This window comes from Garra rufa, chromosome 13 (genome assembly GCF_049309525.1).
Source record: "Garra rufa chromosome 13, GarRuf1.0, whole genome shotgun sequence".
NCBI lineage: Eukaryota > Metazoa > Chordata > Actinopteri > Cypriniformes > Cyprinidae > Garra > Garra rufa.
Window position 1 is genome coordinate 31,224,515 of NC_133373.1, and position 14,713 is coordinate 31,239,227.

The 14,713-nt window shown below is 36.5% G+C and overlaps 1 protein-coding gene across 1 annotated transcript in view; it reads left to right on the plus strand.

The window, feature by feature from the left end:
- The window catches only part of LOC141348466 (neurexin-3a-beta-like), a 48,353-nt gene extending 43,482 nt beyond the window's left edge, over positions 1 to 4,871 (plus strand). The window contains exons 4-5 of the mRNA XM_073852763.1: positions 2,404 to 2,493; positions 4,501 to 4,871. Of these exons, the coding sequence (XP_073708864.1) occupies positions 2,404 to 2,493; positions 4,501 to 4,871 (461 nt within the window). The remainder of the gene's footprint in view (positions 1 to 2,403; positions 2,494 to 4,500) is intronic.
- Positions 4,872 to 14,713: the final 9,842 nt, after the last annotated feature.

Consider the following 14,713-nt stretch of genomic DNA (forward strand, 5'->3'; position numbering starts at 1 on the left):
ATTTTATTTTTAGCACATCAAGTTATTTTCTTTGATTTTTGATTTTCATTCAACTTTTATTTTATGTTTAATTTATTTTTATGGTTTTAGTTTTAACTAATTTTAGTTAACTATAGTAACTATGTATAGTACACTGTAAAATTACAGTACTGATATTTATGTCTTAATTAATTTTAGTACATCAGGATTTTGTCTGATTTTTGATTTTGACTTTTATTTTCATTTTAATTTTAATTTTATTTATTTTTTATGGTTTTAGTTTTAATTTCATTTGGAGTTTTAGTTATTACTTTATTAACTATGTGTAATATACTGTAAAATTACAATACTTATGTTTATGTCTTATTTGTTTTTACATCAACTTATTTTCTTAGATCTTTTTTTATGGTTTGTTTAAATGTTATTTAAAGTTTTAGTTACCAACAGTAACTGTGTAATACATTGTAAAATTACAATACTGATATTTCTGTCTTAATTTAATTAATGTCTTAATGTTTTTATTTTAGAAAAATCGTCAGGCTTTTTTATTTTTATCAAGTAATTTTCTTCAAATTTAGATTTTTATTCAACTTTAATTTTTATTCCTTTTTTTAATATTTGATTTTATTCATTTTATTGTTTTTGGATGGTTTTAGTTTGAATTCACTTGAAGTTATAGTTAATACTGATACACACACACACACACACACATATATATATATATATATATATATATATATATGTATGTGTGTATATGTCTTAATGTAAATGCTGTCTTGTTTTACATTTAAGCATTAGGTTGTTTTTTATTTAATTTTTTACTTTTTGGTACATCAAGTTATTTTTACAGATTTTTGATTTTCATTCAACTTTTATTTATTTTATTTTATCTTATTTTTTATTAATTTTTATCGTTTGTTTACATTTTTTCTTATTTTTTATAAACATTTAACATTTTATTTTATTTTTAGTAAGTTATTTTCTACGATTTTGAATTTTTATTAAACTTTTATTTTATATTTTATTTATTTTTATGGTTTTAGTTCTAATTTCATTTGAAATTTTAGTTAACTAAAGTAACTATCTATAGTACACTGTCAAATTAATTAATGTCTTATTTTTATATAACATTTAACCATCTGTTTTTTGTGTGTGTGTGTGTGTGTGTGTGTGTGTGTGTGTGTGTGTGTGATGGATTGCCAGCAAATAAATATATTTATAACACATATTTGTTTTCACTATCGCATTAAGTCATATCACAGCATATTATATTCCAATATATCGAGCAGCTCTAATGTATTTGTTTTTCCAACCCTGTGTGACTTTCTGTCTTCTGCGTAACATGAAAGAAGATACAGTTCCTAGTAGACTTGTCTCAGAACTCATTCTTCCCTTTTTGTGAAACAAATCTTAAACTTTTGTTGTGTTTTGTTGACGGTTCATCTCAGAGGCTACCTCAGAGCGTTTGGGCCTTAGATGTGTGTGACTCGAATTCCCGGGTTTTGAGGGTATTGGTTGCGCTTCCTGCTGTCTGAAGACAGCTCTGCCAATGATGGAGGCTCCCTTTAGGCTGGCCCCCTGGTACACCCCTCCTCGGAGTCCTGAAATTTGGCTCACACAACATCCAGCAGTTTCGTGCCACCCTTAGCACTCCAAGTCATTGTTGAAACAGCACGACGCTGCGGCCCCCTGTCCTCAAAAGACATCCAGAACCCCCTCTGATCAGCTTCCCGCTGCGTCTCCACGAGCCCACGATCGCATGGAATATCAGCACGGCTCTATGGGCTTGCCATTAAAACAAACATCCCCTGACGGATCTCGTGAGTGGAGTCCCATCGGTACCAGCTCATTCATCAAACATGATTTCACAACTATATAATTTCCGTGGCTTTGGAAAAGAGAAGCAGCTGCTGTCTAGTTCTTGTTTGTCAATGCTGCTGTATGATTATGACTATTGATGTGGTTTTCTGTGTGAAAAATTGTAAATATTGACCGGCATCATTAGCAATCAGCAGATAAATGTGTATATAATTATAAGTATGCGAAGCATGAAAAAGTGTATGCTATCATCTTTTGATGGATAGATGGATTGACCGCAGGCAGCTAATCTGCTGGCATTCATTGCGCATCTCTTACAGATGAACCAAATTTATTCTAAATATGTTTTTATCAACTCTGGTGATGATTGATTTAATAACAAGAGAAGATGGAGTAGACACGCAGTTTAAATAGTGTTTCATTACTGGAGGAAAAAAAGAAAATTAACTATGAACACAAGCTTTCAAAAAAACATAAATTTACATGACTAAACTCTTCTAAAAGTGTTTAAATAACTTATAATATAAAATCTTGACAGAAAGTGTAATTATGAGTGATTATTGATTCTTATTATTGATTCTTAAAGATGTCTTTTAAACTTCCAAGGTAACAGCGATAATGAGAGAATTCAAATGGCCAATAAGAAAATTCCTTTCAAATATGCCCGGCCCGTAGAGGAATGGCTTCAGGAGAAAGGTAACTTCCTCCTTTTTAATTTATTTTAATTTATTGTTTTATTTTAATATATATAGACTCTACCATTTTTAGCTAAATGTTTTTATTTATAATAAGATAAATAATTATATTGTATATTCTGTTGCACCCATCACATTTTTCCTTTTCTTTTGCCTTTTCAATGCTCACTGATCTTTGTGTTGATCTAAAAGTCAGACTAAATAATACATGCATTGTTTAAAGATTCAATATTGGCCTAGTAAACCTTTAACCTAGTAAACATTAAAACAAATTAACATGAACATAAATTCCACTTGAATTTCTGGCTGATATAAAGGAAGGTGGACAGACAAGAGCTGTTACAGGCAGCAGCTTGTGGATGCACAGGAAGCATCATCCGAGAAAAAAAAAAGAAAAAAAAAAAGACTGATGATTATTGTTTCAGACATTAATTACATATCATCAGGAGCCCTCCTCATTATAATCACTGGAATTACTCATGAAAGTTTTTTTTTTTATTATTATAATCATGAAGTGATGATTTCTGGACTCATTTAAACCAGAAATTGTTTATTTATTTACTTCATTTTTTCTGAATTGTTATGATCTGTGTCAAGCTGCAAAGCATTTATTCTCAACCACAGGATATTTTCTCTACTATTTTCACTGATTCTTGAGACATATGACAAAACATGTTTGAAAATGTTTCACCTGTCATTAATTTTGAAAATAACAACAATTCTACATTAATATTCATCAGAAATGATTGCTAGAATGTTCTCAGCACAAATGAATCATATTCAAAATATTCTCAAAGGGATAGTTCACCCAGAAATTCAATTTTGATGTTTATCTGTTTACCCCCAGGGCATCCAAGATGTAGGTGACTTTGTTTCTTCAGTAGAACACAAACAAAGATGTTTAACTCAGACTGTTGCAGTCTCTCAGTCATGTAATGGGAGTCATGCTCTATGGCTTTGAGAGTCAAAAAAACATACACAGGCAAAACTAAATTAAACCCTGCGGCTCGTGACGATACATTGAGGTCTTAACACACCAAACAATTGGTCTGTGCAAGAAACTGAACAGTATTTATATCATTTTTTACCTCTGATCCACCGCAACATCCAACGTGCGACGAAGAGCAAGCAACCATAACTTTAGTCGATCAGGCTCAAAAGTTGGAAGTTGGTAAAAAGTCAACACTCTCGGCTCTTGTGAACGCTCTCAGGACTGTTGGACATTGTGGTGGGTCAGAGGTAAAAAATGATATAAATACTGTTCAGTTTCTTGCACAGACCAATTGTTTGGTGTCTTAGGACCTCAATGTACCATCACAAGCCGCAGGGTTTAATTCGGTTTTGTTTGTGTATATTTTTTTGACTCTCAAAGCCATTATATGACTGACAGACTGCAACAGTTTGAGTTAAAACTCTTCATTTGTGTTCTACTGAAGAAACAAAGATAATCATCACATTTAAATTTTTTGGGTAAACTATCCCTTCAAATACAATGTTAAATATATTTTACTGTTTCAAAATTTATCCAAAATATTATTTGGTACATAAACATGTATTTATATTTATATATTTATTTATGTCCCACGAATCAGTGTTTTTTTTAGTGACCTTTTTCAGTCTTTTTACAGTAAGATTATTTCAGAAGGCATTCATTTGCCAGTCATTTTGTTTTTAATGATATGGGTGATCTCTTCTCAAAGAGACTATTATAGTAAAACTTACTGCAGCCATCATGAGCTTGTAGCTAGACTCATTCAGGGAGACATAATGGCTCTGGTTTATAGTCTGGCCCTCCAAATGTTTACGACGTGTCTCATGGTAGTATAACCCTGAGCATTTCGGAGGAAAATTAAGCCATAGTGATCCAGCACAACCATCTAAGTCATTGTACTTTGGTTGGCTAGGTTAAGTGCCCAAAACAGCCATGAATCTTGTTGCTGAACAAGACATTTTGTGCTTTTACCGAGCCATAACCAAGAAATGTTCTGGATCTTTCTTGCATCCTCAGGGCGGCAGTTAACGATATTCAACACCCAGGCCACGATAACAATTGGTGGTTCAGACCGCAAGAGGCCATTTCAGGGCCAGCTCTCTGGACTCTACTACAACGGCCTCAAAGTGCTCAACATGGCGGCTCAGGGCAACCCAAACATCAAAATCAATGGCAGCGTCCGCCTGGTGGGGGAGGTTCCCTCTGCAGGTTCAGCCAGAACCACGGCCCTCCCGCCGGAGATGTCCACCACCTTTATCGAGACCACCACCACCATGTCCACCACCACCACGAGAAAACACCGCACTCCACCTACAATACAGGTACGACCCCAGACACCCAAGCAGAAATTTGAAGACTTCATGGGGACCTTTTATATAAATTGCTGAGACTAGTATTAAGTTAGTCAGCTTTTTTTAGTTTGAAGGCCCGCTCACAATAATAATGATAACTATAAAGAGAGCTATAAAAATAATGAGACATGGGAGCGTCCAGCATAAAGTAAGTAAGGCGGAAGTAAGCCTATGGATGAGAATTCCGGTTCATTAGCGGCTGTAGGGAAATAATGAGATGAACAACAACGTGCAATAAACCGTAAAACTGTTTGCACTACAAACCAGTGTGCTCATAATTAAGATAATACATTGAAATAATATGGTAAGACACACCAATTTGCAATATCAAGCAGCAAAATTAATTATTTTGTACAGCTAAAAATAGCTGGAGGCGGATGAGACCAGAAGCCAGACCCATAAAATTTACAAATGGCCGCACTCACTCTTACGGAAAAAAAGGTGGATACTGTTTTAGATATTCACAAGCTTCGTTGGCATTAAAATCATTGGTGACAAAAGACATTGTAAGTTTTGTTTCCTAGAGTGTCAGGGAAAGTTATTTTTAAAAAAGTAATGCATTACAAAATTGCATTACTCCATAAAAAAAGTAACTTATTGTGTTAGTTACTTTTTATGGAAAGTAATGCATAATGTTACTTTTAGATTACTTTTTGTCACCTGGGCTGGGCTTGCCTATTCATTTTTAATCACAAAATAAAACGAAAGTTATATTTTTGCTAACTGTAAAAACACTTTCACATGAAAAATTAAATGAATAAGCCTCAGGCTGAAGGAAGTGCCTCTGGTCTACACCTCACTCCCAATTTCTCTCAACACGGGAGAGGTGCCAGTGCGTAAATGGGAAAACAAAAGTTGCATATTTAAAAAAGTAACTCAGATATTTGTTGTAAATTTAAAAGTAATGCGTTACTGTACTAGTTACTTGAAAAAGTAATCTGATTATGTGACTTGCATTACTTGTAATGCGTTACTTCCCAACACTGTAGGTAAATACACAACTCATTCAATCCTCTTGTTGTTTTCTGTTTTATGAAATATTTGTTACACAACAGATGATAAAATTCTATTTGAAAACATTCAAGCTTTTTAAAGTTGAGTGAATTCTGATAAGCTCAAAGTTTTTGTTATCAACTGGGGAATAAATTGTTCTGAAAGTCATTCCAACAATATTGTTTCTTTGTTTTCTTATCACTATACTTTGATTTATAGTTATGTTGTGAAATTTTTATCTTTATCATAATCATTATAGTAATAGTCCTTTATGTTGAAAGGGTCTTAAAGGGTTAGTTCACCCAAAAATGCATGGTACTCTCATGAACACCCGTTGACTGACACAAAAGAGAAAAAAATGTTGAATAAATTGTTATTTTTGTTTTCCTTGAGCACAAAAAATATTCTCGTAGTTTCATAAAATTAAGGTTGAACCACTGAGGTCACATGGACTATTTTAACAATGAGTACGTTTACATGGACAACAATACTCCGATTTTAACGCGATTAAGACAATACTCTGATTAAGAAGCAACCATGTAAACTGATATTTTTGATTAATTTAATCCGACTAAAGTCATAATCGGAGTAAACACAAATCGAATTAAGACAGGTGGAGTATTCCTATTTTAGTCGCATTATGGAAGACATGTACACACCTTAATCACACTATTACCCTTGTGTAGGACTTTTCACCAGAGGATACACACTAATGCTGCGTTCCAGACAGGTTTTTGAGCTCATAAATCACGTCTTCAAACCACGACTCAGGACTTTGTAGCACTTTCACGGGTAGAAGTTTGGAAAAACACGGGTTTCCTGGAACGCGGCATAACGCTCAGTTGGTCGCACGTGCATATGCTTTGGTTTCATTTTTATTTATTAATTTTTTTGCTACAACATGGGATTAATCAATGCTCATTGCTGATAAATAGTTTGTCTGTTATCATAATTTACAGTTTTATGGAAACGTATTTAACATTCAACCCGTTCTTTTTCATTAGTAGGCTATTATTTGTGATTTTAATTTTGTGAACGGGATTTCCGCTATTGGAACGTCTTAGGATGCTTTTCACTTTTACTTTTACGAATTCATGATCTTTTGCTTACATATAGGCTACACCTATCAATTTTAAGATTAAAACAAATTCTTAAAAGATGGATTTGTTATTTTTAATTAAACAGCATAACAACAATCAAATAAAACTAGCTTATATAGCATTTATTAACAAAAACTAATAAGACGAGGCATGGACTCCATCACATGCTGTGTTATATGCCGACTAAACCATTTATTACAGGGCGCGCAATCAAATTAATTAATAAAAAATAAATAAATAAAAGAAAGCCTCCAAGGCGTAATGTGACGTAAACGGCAAAGATAACAGGGTTTTCAAAATGAAAACAAACAAAAAAAGTCAAACTAAACTGGCTTTCGGTGACTGTGCTTGCGTGTGATTTTTTTCCTAAAAACTGTCTGGCTCTGAAACGCTCGCTGTATGGAGCAGACGCTTTGGAGCAGCACAGCATGCACAAAAATGTGTTGCATATGTCCACAGCCACTTCAAGCTTTTGTCAAATTAAAACCGAAACATCCAAAAGTCTATAACGAAGATGAACTGATAGCGTCGCGCGTGGACCTAATGATGTGTGTCATTAATCGATCTATGCACTATAACATGTAAAACGGGAACATGAAAGGAATATTCTAAAAGCAACTCATGTAAACAGCTTAATCATATTATTGTCTTATTCAGAATAAGGTCATTAATTAGATTACTGGTGTCCATGTAAACGTAGTCATTGTCCTTACTACATTTCTGGGTCTTGAATCTGGTAGTTGCATTGCTGTCTATGCAGGGTCAGAAAGCTCCTGGATTTCATTGAAAATATCTTAATTTGTGTTCCAAATACAAATACAAATGATAGTCTTATGGGTTTGAAACGACATGAGGGTGAGTGGTTATAACAGAATTTTTATTTTTGGGTGAACTGTTACTTTAAGACTGATCATAATTTTTTTTTTTTTTTTTTTTTGTCAGTTGCATAAAAACTTAGATTGCTCTAATAAGTGATTAAGTAACTAAATTGATATAAAAATTGTTAATTATTGCATATTTGTAATATATCATATCATTTTTATACTTTTGTAGAATGTTTTTAATTTTTGTTATAGTTATTGTCCTTGAAGTGAACGGGCCTTATGACTGATTTTAACTTGTTAAGTCATTAAGCTGTGTTCCTAGACAGATTTTTCCCTCCTAGCTGGTCAGACTAATTTTTCAGACCCGATTTTAAAATAATGCTGTGTTTATGCGACTGGCATGTGTTTTTGCATATGTGCCTACATCTCCTCATCATTTCTGATTTGGGAACTGCACCACAAATAATGTCTGGCCCAGATTTACAATTCAAATAAATGAGGACACAAATTTGTTGCAACACAACATGGAAAATAAATCTCCGGAATGGATTTTTGGGAGGTTTTCTGCACAGCTACACCTTCCATTCTGCAGAACGTCTCAGTGCTGCTGACAGCGTTCTCCTTAATTTATTACACTCTCAGTTTGGTCCAATGATTTCCACTATGCTTATTTGTCAAGCTTAGACCTATTTCTTCGGCTTTGAGTTTGCAAATGCAAATTTAACTGTGGCATTGAAATGAGAAAGTGATTGGACCGCACCCAGGTCATGTATGTCAAACATGTGGACAGGGTAAACACACTGCAACAACAACACGTTGTGTCTGTGTGGGATGTCAAATTATAAATATGCAAAGCAGAGGCTTTTGTTTCATTTAGGAGAAGTCACTCAACCAGGTGCGCCTGAATGATTTTCCAACAGTATGCAAACAACTTGCTTCAGTTAACGTGAGTGCAATTTTATTAAGGTCGAGAGCCTCTCTGACACATGTTTGTTTTTATGTTTTTCATAACCTGAGAGAATTGTTTTTAATTCTCCACATCCTTTAGATAAAGACACGAGAGCTAGTGAACAAAGCCTCATCCGAACACTCTTGACAACCAAACAGAGTGCCACCCACATAAAGTTTGACCGGGAGCCAATAAAACACTGTGGTTTGGCGAAATGCGATTAGACTGGCCATTTCATAGGCATCCTGGTACAAATTGAGCTGGTGGAAGTGATATTAAAGCCATCAGTCTCCTCTGTGTCTGAGACACATTTTGGCAAGAGACATTTGTAATCGTGAAGCCCCCACAGTTGACCGCATGAAGAAAGTTTGCGACTGACTAATGCTTAGAGAATTGGTGTTACAAATGTCTTCTTCCTAGTCTGTGCATTTGTTGAATTGAAATGCGTCATTTTGGTTAAGTAATTAGATTTGTCGAAAATCAATTGTTAATTGACTCATAATTGAAAGAAAATGTGAAAATGTTTGTTCATTCATTAGTTTGCTTTTTTTAATTGATCTGAGAATCAGAATCAGAATCAGAATGAGCTTTATTGCCAGGTATGTTTACACATACTAGGAATTTGTTTTTGTGACAGAGCTCCACAGTGCTACAGAATGACAGTGACAAGACGATACATATTATAAAAAGAACAATATACAAGTATACAAGACAGACAATGTGCAAAAATAGCAAAGACATTTGAATGGAAGTAAGTATGTGCTTTAAATAAATAACGGAAAAATGAATAAAGAGTGTATAGTGTTGTATGTTCCACGATCAAGTGTTCATGAGATGGATTGCCTGAGGAAAGAAACTGTTTCGGTGTCTGGTCGTTCTAGTGCTTAGTGCTCTGTAGCGCCGACCGGATGGTAACAGTTCAAAAAGCGAGTGTGCTGGATGTGAGGGGTCCAGAGTAATTTTGGCAGCCCTTTTTCGTACTCTGGATAAGTAGAGATCTTGAAGGGTAGGGAGGGTTGTACCAATGATTCGTTCAGCAGTCCGGACTATTCGACGTAGTCTTCTGAGATCAGAATTGGTAGCTGAGCTGAACCAGATGGTAATTGAAGTGCAGAGGACGGATTCAATAATGGCAAAGTAAAACTGTTTCAGCAGTTCCTGTGGCAGGTTGAGCTTCCTCAGCTGGCGGAGAAAGTACAGCCTCTGCTGGGCCTTTTTCACAATGGTGTCTATGTGAATGTCCCACTTCAGGTCCTGTGAGATGGTATTGCCCAGGAACCTGAATGACTCCACTGTGTTTACGGTGCTGTTCATGATGGTGAGTGGGGGGAGAGCAGGGTTTTTTTTCCTGAAGTCTATGATCATCTCCACAGTTTTGAGCGTGTTGAGCTCCAGGTTGTTATGACTGCACCAGACAGCCAGCTCTTTTACCTCCTGTCTGTAAGCAGACTCGTCACCGTCCTGAATGAGGCCGATAAGTGTGGTGTCGTCTGCAAACTTCAGGAGCTTGACAGAGGGGTCTTTGGAGGTACAGTCATTGGTGTACAGGGAGAAGAGCAGTGGGGAGAGGACACAGCCCTGAGGGGCGCCAGTGCTGATAGTACGGGTGCTGGATGAGAATTTTCCCAGCCTCACTAGCTGCTGCCTGTCTGTCAGGAAGCTGTTGATCCACTGACAGACTGACGTGGGCACAGAGAGCTGAGTTAGTTTGGGCAGGAGGAGGTTTGGGATGATAGTGTTGAAGGCTGAACTGAAGTCCACAAACAGGATCCTCGCGTAAGTCCCTGATTTGTCCAGATGCTGCAGTATGAAATGTAGACTCATGTTCACTGCATCATCTACAGACCTGTTTGCTCGATAAGCAAACTGCAGGGGGTCCAGTAAGGGTCCGGTGATGACCTTCAGATAAGCCAGAACCAGTTTTTCAAACGACTTCATGACGGCAGATGTTAGCGCCACAGGTCTGTAGTCGTTAAGTCCTGTTATTTTGGGTTTTTTTGGAATGGGGATGATTTCCGAGCGTTTCAGAGAGGCGGGGACTTCACACAACTCCAAAGACCTATTGAAGATCTGTGAGAAAATGGGGGCCAGCTGGTCAGCACAGGTTTTCAGACAGGTTGGTGTCACACCGTCAGGGCCTGGTGCCTTTCTTCTTTTGTTCTTTTTGAAGACCTTGCGCACCTCATCTTCACTGATTTGAATGGGAGTTGCAGGAGTGGGGGAGAGGGGTGATGTTGGAGGTATAAATGGTGTTTTTTCAAACCTACAATAGAACTCGTTCAGATCGTCTGCCAGTTGCTGATTCTGCATAATGCTGGGGGATGATGTCTTGTAATTGGTGATGTGTTTTAGACCTTTCCACACTGATGAAGAGTCACTGGAATGAAATTGGTTCCTTATCTTTTCGGAATAATTTCTCTTTGCCACTTTGATCTCCTTTTCCAGTGTGTTTTCCTGAGTAGCATCTGAGTAGAAATAACATGTTTCCATCGTGTGGAACCACTGTCTATGATTTAATCATGTTCAGTCAAAGGCTTATAATAACATACTAGCAAGCTAAATATAACTTATTTTTGCACATATTATGTTAGATGTTGGGAGTCTAATGATGATGCACATGCTAGACAGTTTGTCACAGTGCTAACTCACTCAGAAACATCAACATAGCAAAAAGTATTTCAAAAAACGACTTACTAGACTATCAAACGTTAACAAGTCTCTCTGTTTTCTCATCTTGCTGAAAAAAATCATAAATTAACACTTTATTTCAACATTTACTCTCCCTGTCTAGCTCTGTGCAAAGTATGATGGAAAGTGTATAATTTTGAGCTTCTTAATTGAAACCTTCTTTCAAAATGAAAACATTGAGGTAAACCAAAAAGTAATGTTTCAAATCAGTAGCATGATGCAATCTTGTTTAAACAAGAAGCATGTTATTTGTTATATAAAGTTAACAGCATCAAAAAAGCATTTTTGAGTGCATTTATATAACCGTTTCACTGATTCATTCATTGATCAGTTATTTTATACAGTTTTTTATTTTTGTTCAATCCTGTTATTGTGTGGTTTCAAGGGATATTTGACTTCATATATAAGAGATTAGAAATGTCTCCATTTCAAGGTTTTTATGTCATAGAACAGTGTTGTAAAGCAGTAATTTACCATTGCTTGTGCTTTAGTGTTACAACACTTTTTTATTTGTGCTGGTTTGACTGAGCAGTAAAACAGACACAAATCAAGCATAGTGTTAGTTCTGGCAAGTCTTGCATTTGCTGTCTCTCAGTTGATCCACGTCTAACTATAGGAATATTCCAAAAAAAATAAAGATTTGTTTCCCCTTTTAGTGAACAGTTCCTAAAAGAGCCATTTTGAAGAACATTTTAAAAATATAAAAAACCTTTAATAAACAACCTTTTCTGCATTTGAAAGGTTCCATGAATGTTCAAGGTTCTTGACAGAACCATTGATGCCATTAAAGAACTTGTATTTTTAAGAGTGTACAACACATATCATAACATTCCTATATAAGGTCTATTCAGTATTACTCGACAGCTTTATCACTTGCTCAGAAGCAAATAAACCTTCTCCATCCCCAGCTCCACCTTTCGTCACAGTTAGGACTTGGCTTTCTGATATTCTTCGAATCCTGAATCTGCCGCCTCTCAGTTGATCCACGTCTATCTATAGGAAGACAACAACTATTATGACATTTTTATATAAAGTCTATTCAGCAGCTTTATCACTTGCAAAGGAGCAAATTACCCTCCTCCATCCCCAGCTCCACCTTTCATCACAGTTAGGACTTGGTTTTCTGATATTCTTCGAATCCCGTATCGGCCGCCTCCCAGTTGATCCACGTCTACCTATAGGAATATGACACCTATCATGACATTTTTATGCAAGGTCTATTCAGCAGCTTTATCACTTGCTATGGAGCAAATTAGCCTCCTCCATCCTCAGCTCCACCTTTTGTCATACTTAAGACTTGGCTTTCTGATATTCTTCGAATCATGAATCGGCCGCCTCTCACTTGATTCACGTCTACCTATAGGAATACGTCACCTGTAATGACATTTTATATAACGTTTGCTCAGCAGCTTCATAACTTGCTCAGGAGCAAATTACCCTCCTTCATCCCCAGCTCCACCTTTTGTCATACTTAAGACTTGGCTTTCTGATATTCTTCGAATCCCGAATCGGCCGCCTCTCAGTTGATCCACATCTACCTATAGGAATACGACACCTATCTGTACATTTTTATGTAAGGTCTATTCAGCAGCTTTATCACTTGCTAAGGAGCAAATTAGCCTCCTCCATCCCCAGCTCCACCTTTCGTCACAGTTAGTACTTGGCTTTCTGATATTCTTCGAATCATGAATCGGCCGCCGCTCACTTGATCCACGTCTACCTATAGGAATACGACACCTATAATGACATTTTATATAACGTTTGCTCAGCAGCTACATAACTTGCTCAAGGGCAAATTACCCTCCTTCATCCCCAGCTCCACCTTTCGTCACAGTTAGGACTTGGCTTTCTGATATTCTTAATTTCCTGAATCAGACTCCTTTTATCTTAAATAATGTTGTAACATTAAAATGTCATTAAGATCTGCTATATTTGGTTCTGTTTATCTTAAGGGGGTTATTGCTGCTCTTTACCCAGCTTTTACCCAGAAATGAATCATACCGCCAATTTGAAGTGTCAATTATTTTGATGATAACGGTCCTGACAGAACTAAGATTATTCAATAAACTGTGCTCAGTCAACTTTGGCTTCTGTTACTACTCTTCCCTGACATCATCTGTCTGCGTCTTGGGCTGACAGAAGACTGCTAATACAAAACGAAATGTTTTAAAACACAGATTTTTGCTTCCAGACAAAAATACCGGATATTTTCTGGTGTTGTCTGAGGTTGGATCTAATATTCTTGATGTGGAGACTTGATCTAACATTTTTGGCATTATTGGCAGGAAGTCAGCATATCAAACAGTGCTAAACGTGGCATCCCAGTGCTCAGCGATCCACGGAGATGAAAATTTCCACTTACATTAAAGCTGAAGTTGACCACGTCTGACTTTAGCTGGAAACCGTAGATGCTCAGCGAAGCATCAGACCGCATTACAATCTGAGGACAAACAGGCAAAACGTATGCAAACTCTGCGGTAACGAGAGAGCATGCGTCTGCCTGGAGCTGAGCCATGCTTGAGAATAAAACAATTCTCTGTGACGCACTCTGGAAAACAGCCTTCTGTGGGTCTTGTTTGGCTTATGAGGCTAATAGATGTTCGAGAGAACACAGCCATAGATTGTTATCTGATCTAATGAACCAGTCACAGTCACATATTGCGTACGGAAGGGTGAAAGACGTGTGATGGTATTAGAGTGAGTCATTTTGCTGGCGTCACTTAACATGACTGGAATTAAGCTTTTGGAAAAGATAATACACCCACAGTTGTTTCTAACGTGTTTATTTATGTATTTATTTTTTAAATCCTCTTCCTACGCTCATTGGCCGCTCTTTGGTTTCAGGCGTTCATTTTAGTCCTCTGTTGGAATGAATAACTCTTTCCGTTTGAATTTTTTGACATTTTAATTTTCCTTTGTTACTATGATAACACAATAGCTAGAAACATCATACAGCAAATAACCAATCATCAAAATGTTTTTTATATTAACAGCAAATTGGCGGTAGGATTTAAAGTGATGTGTTTGAAATAAGCAAATACAAGCCTCGCTCACAATCTCGAGGATGAATGGAGGATTGTAGGTACTTGAGTGGAATTGGCAGGAGGATTCTCATTAATTCCGATCAGTCTAGTAGGTCAACAGTCTGCTGGTCATGTTTGCTTTCTTCATCTTAATTTATGCCAACAGGATCGGTAAACAAGTGGTCTGTTACAGTTGAGGAAGTAATATAATTGTAAACTGCAATCCCGTACATGTTGTGTTGGGATGAGAGATCTATTTTTAAGCCATTTGCATTTGCGCTGAACTGGAACAAGGTCTGCG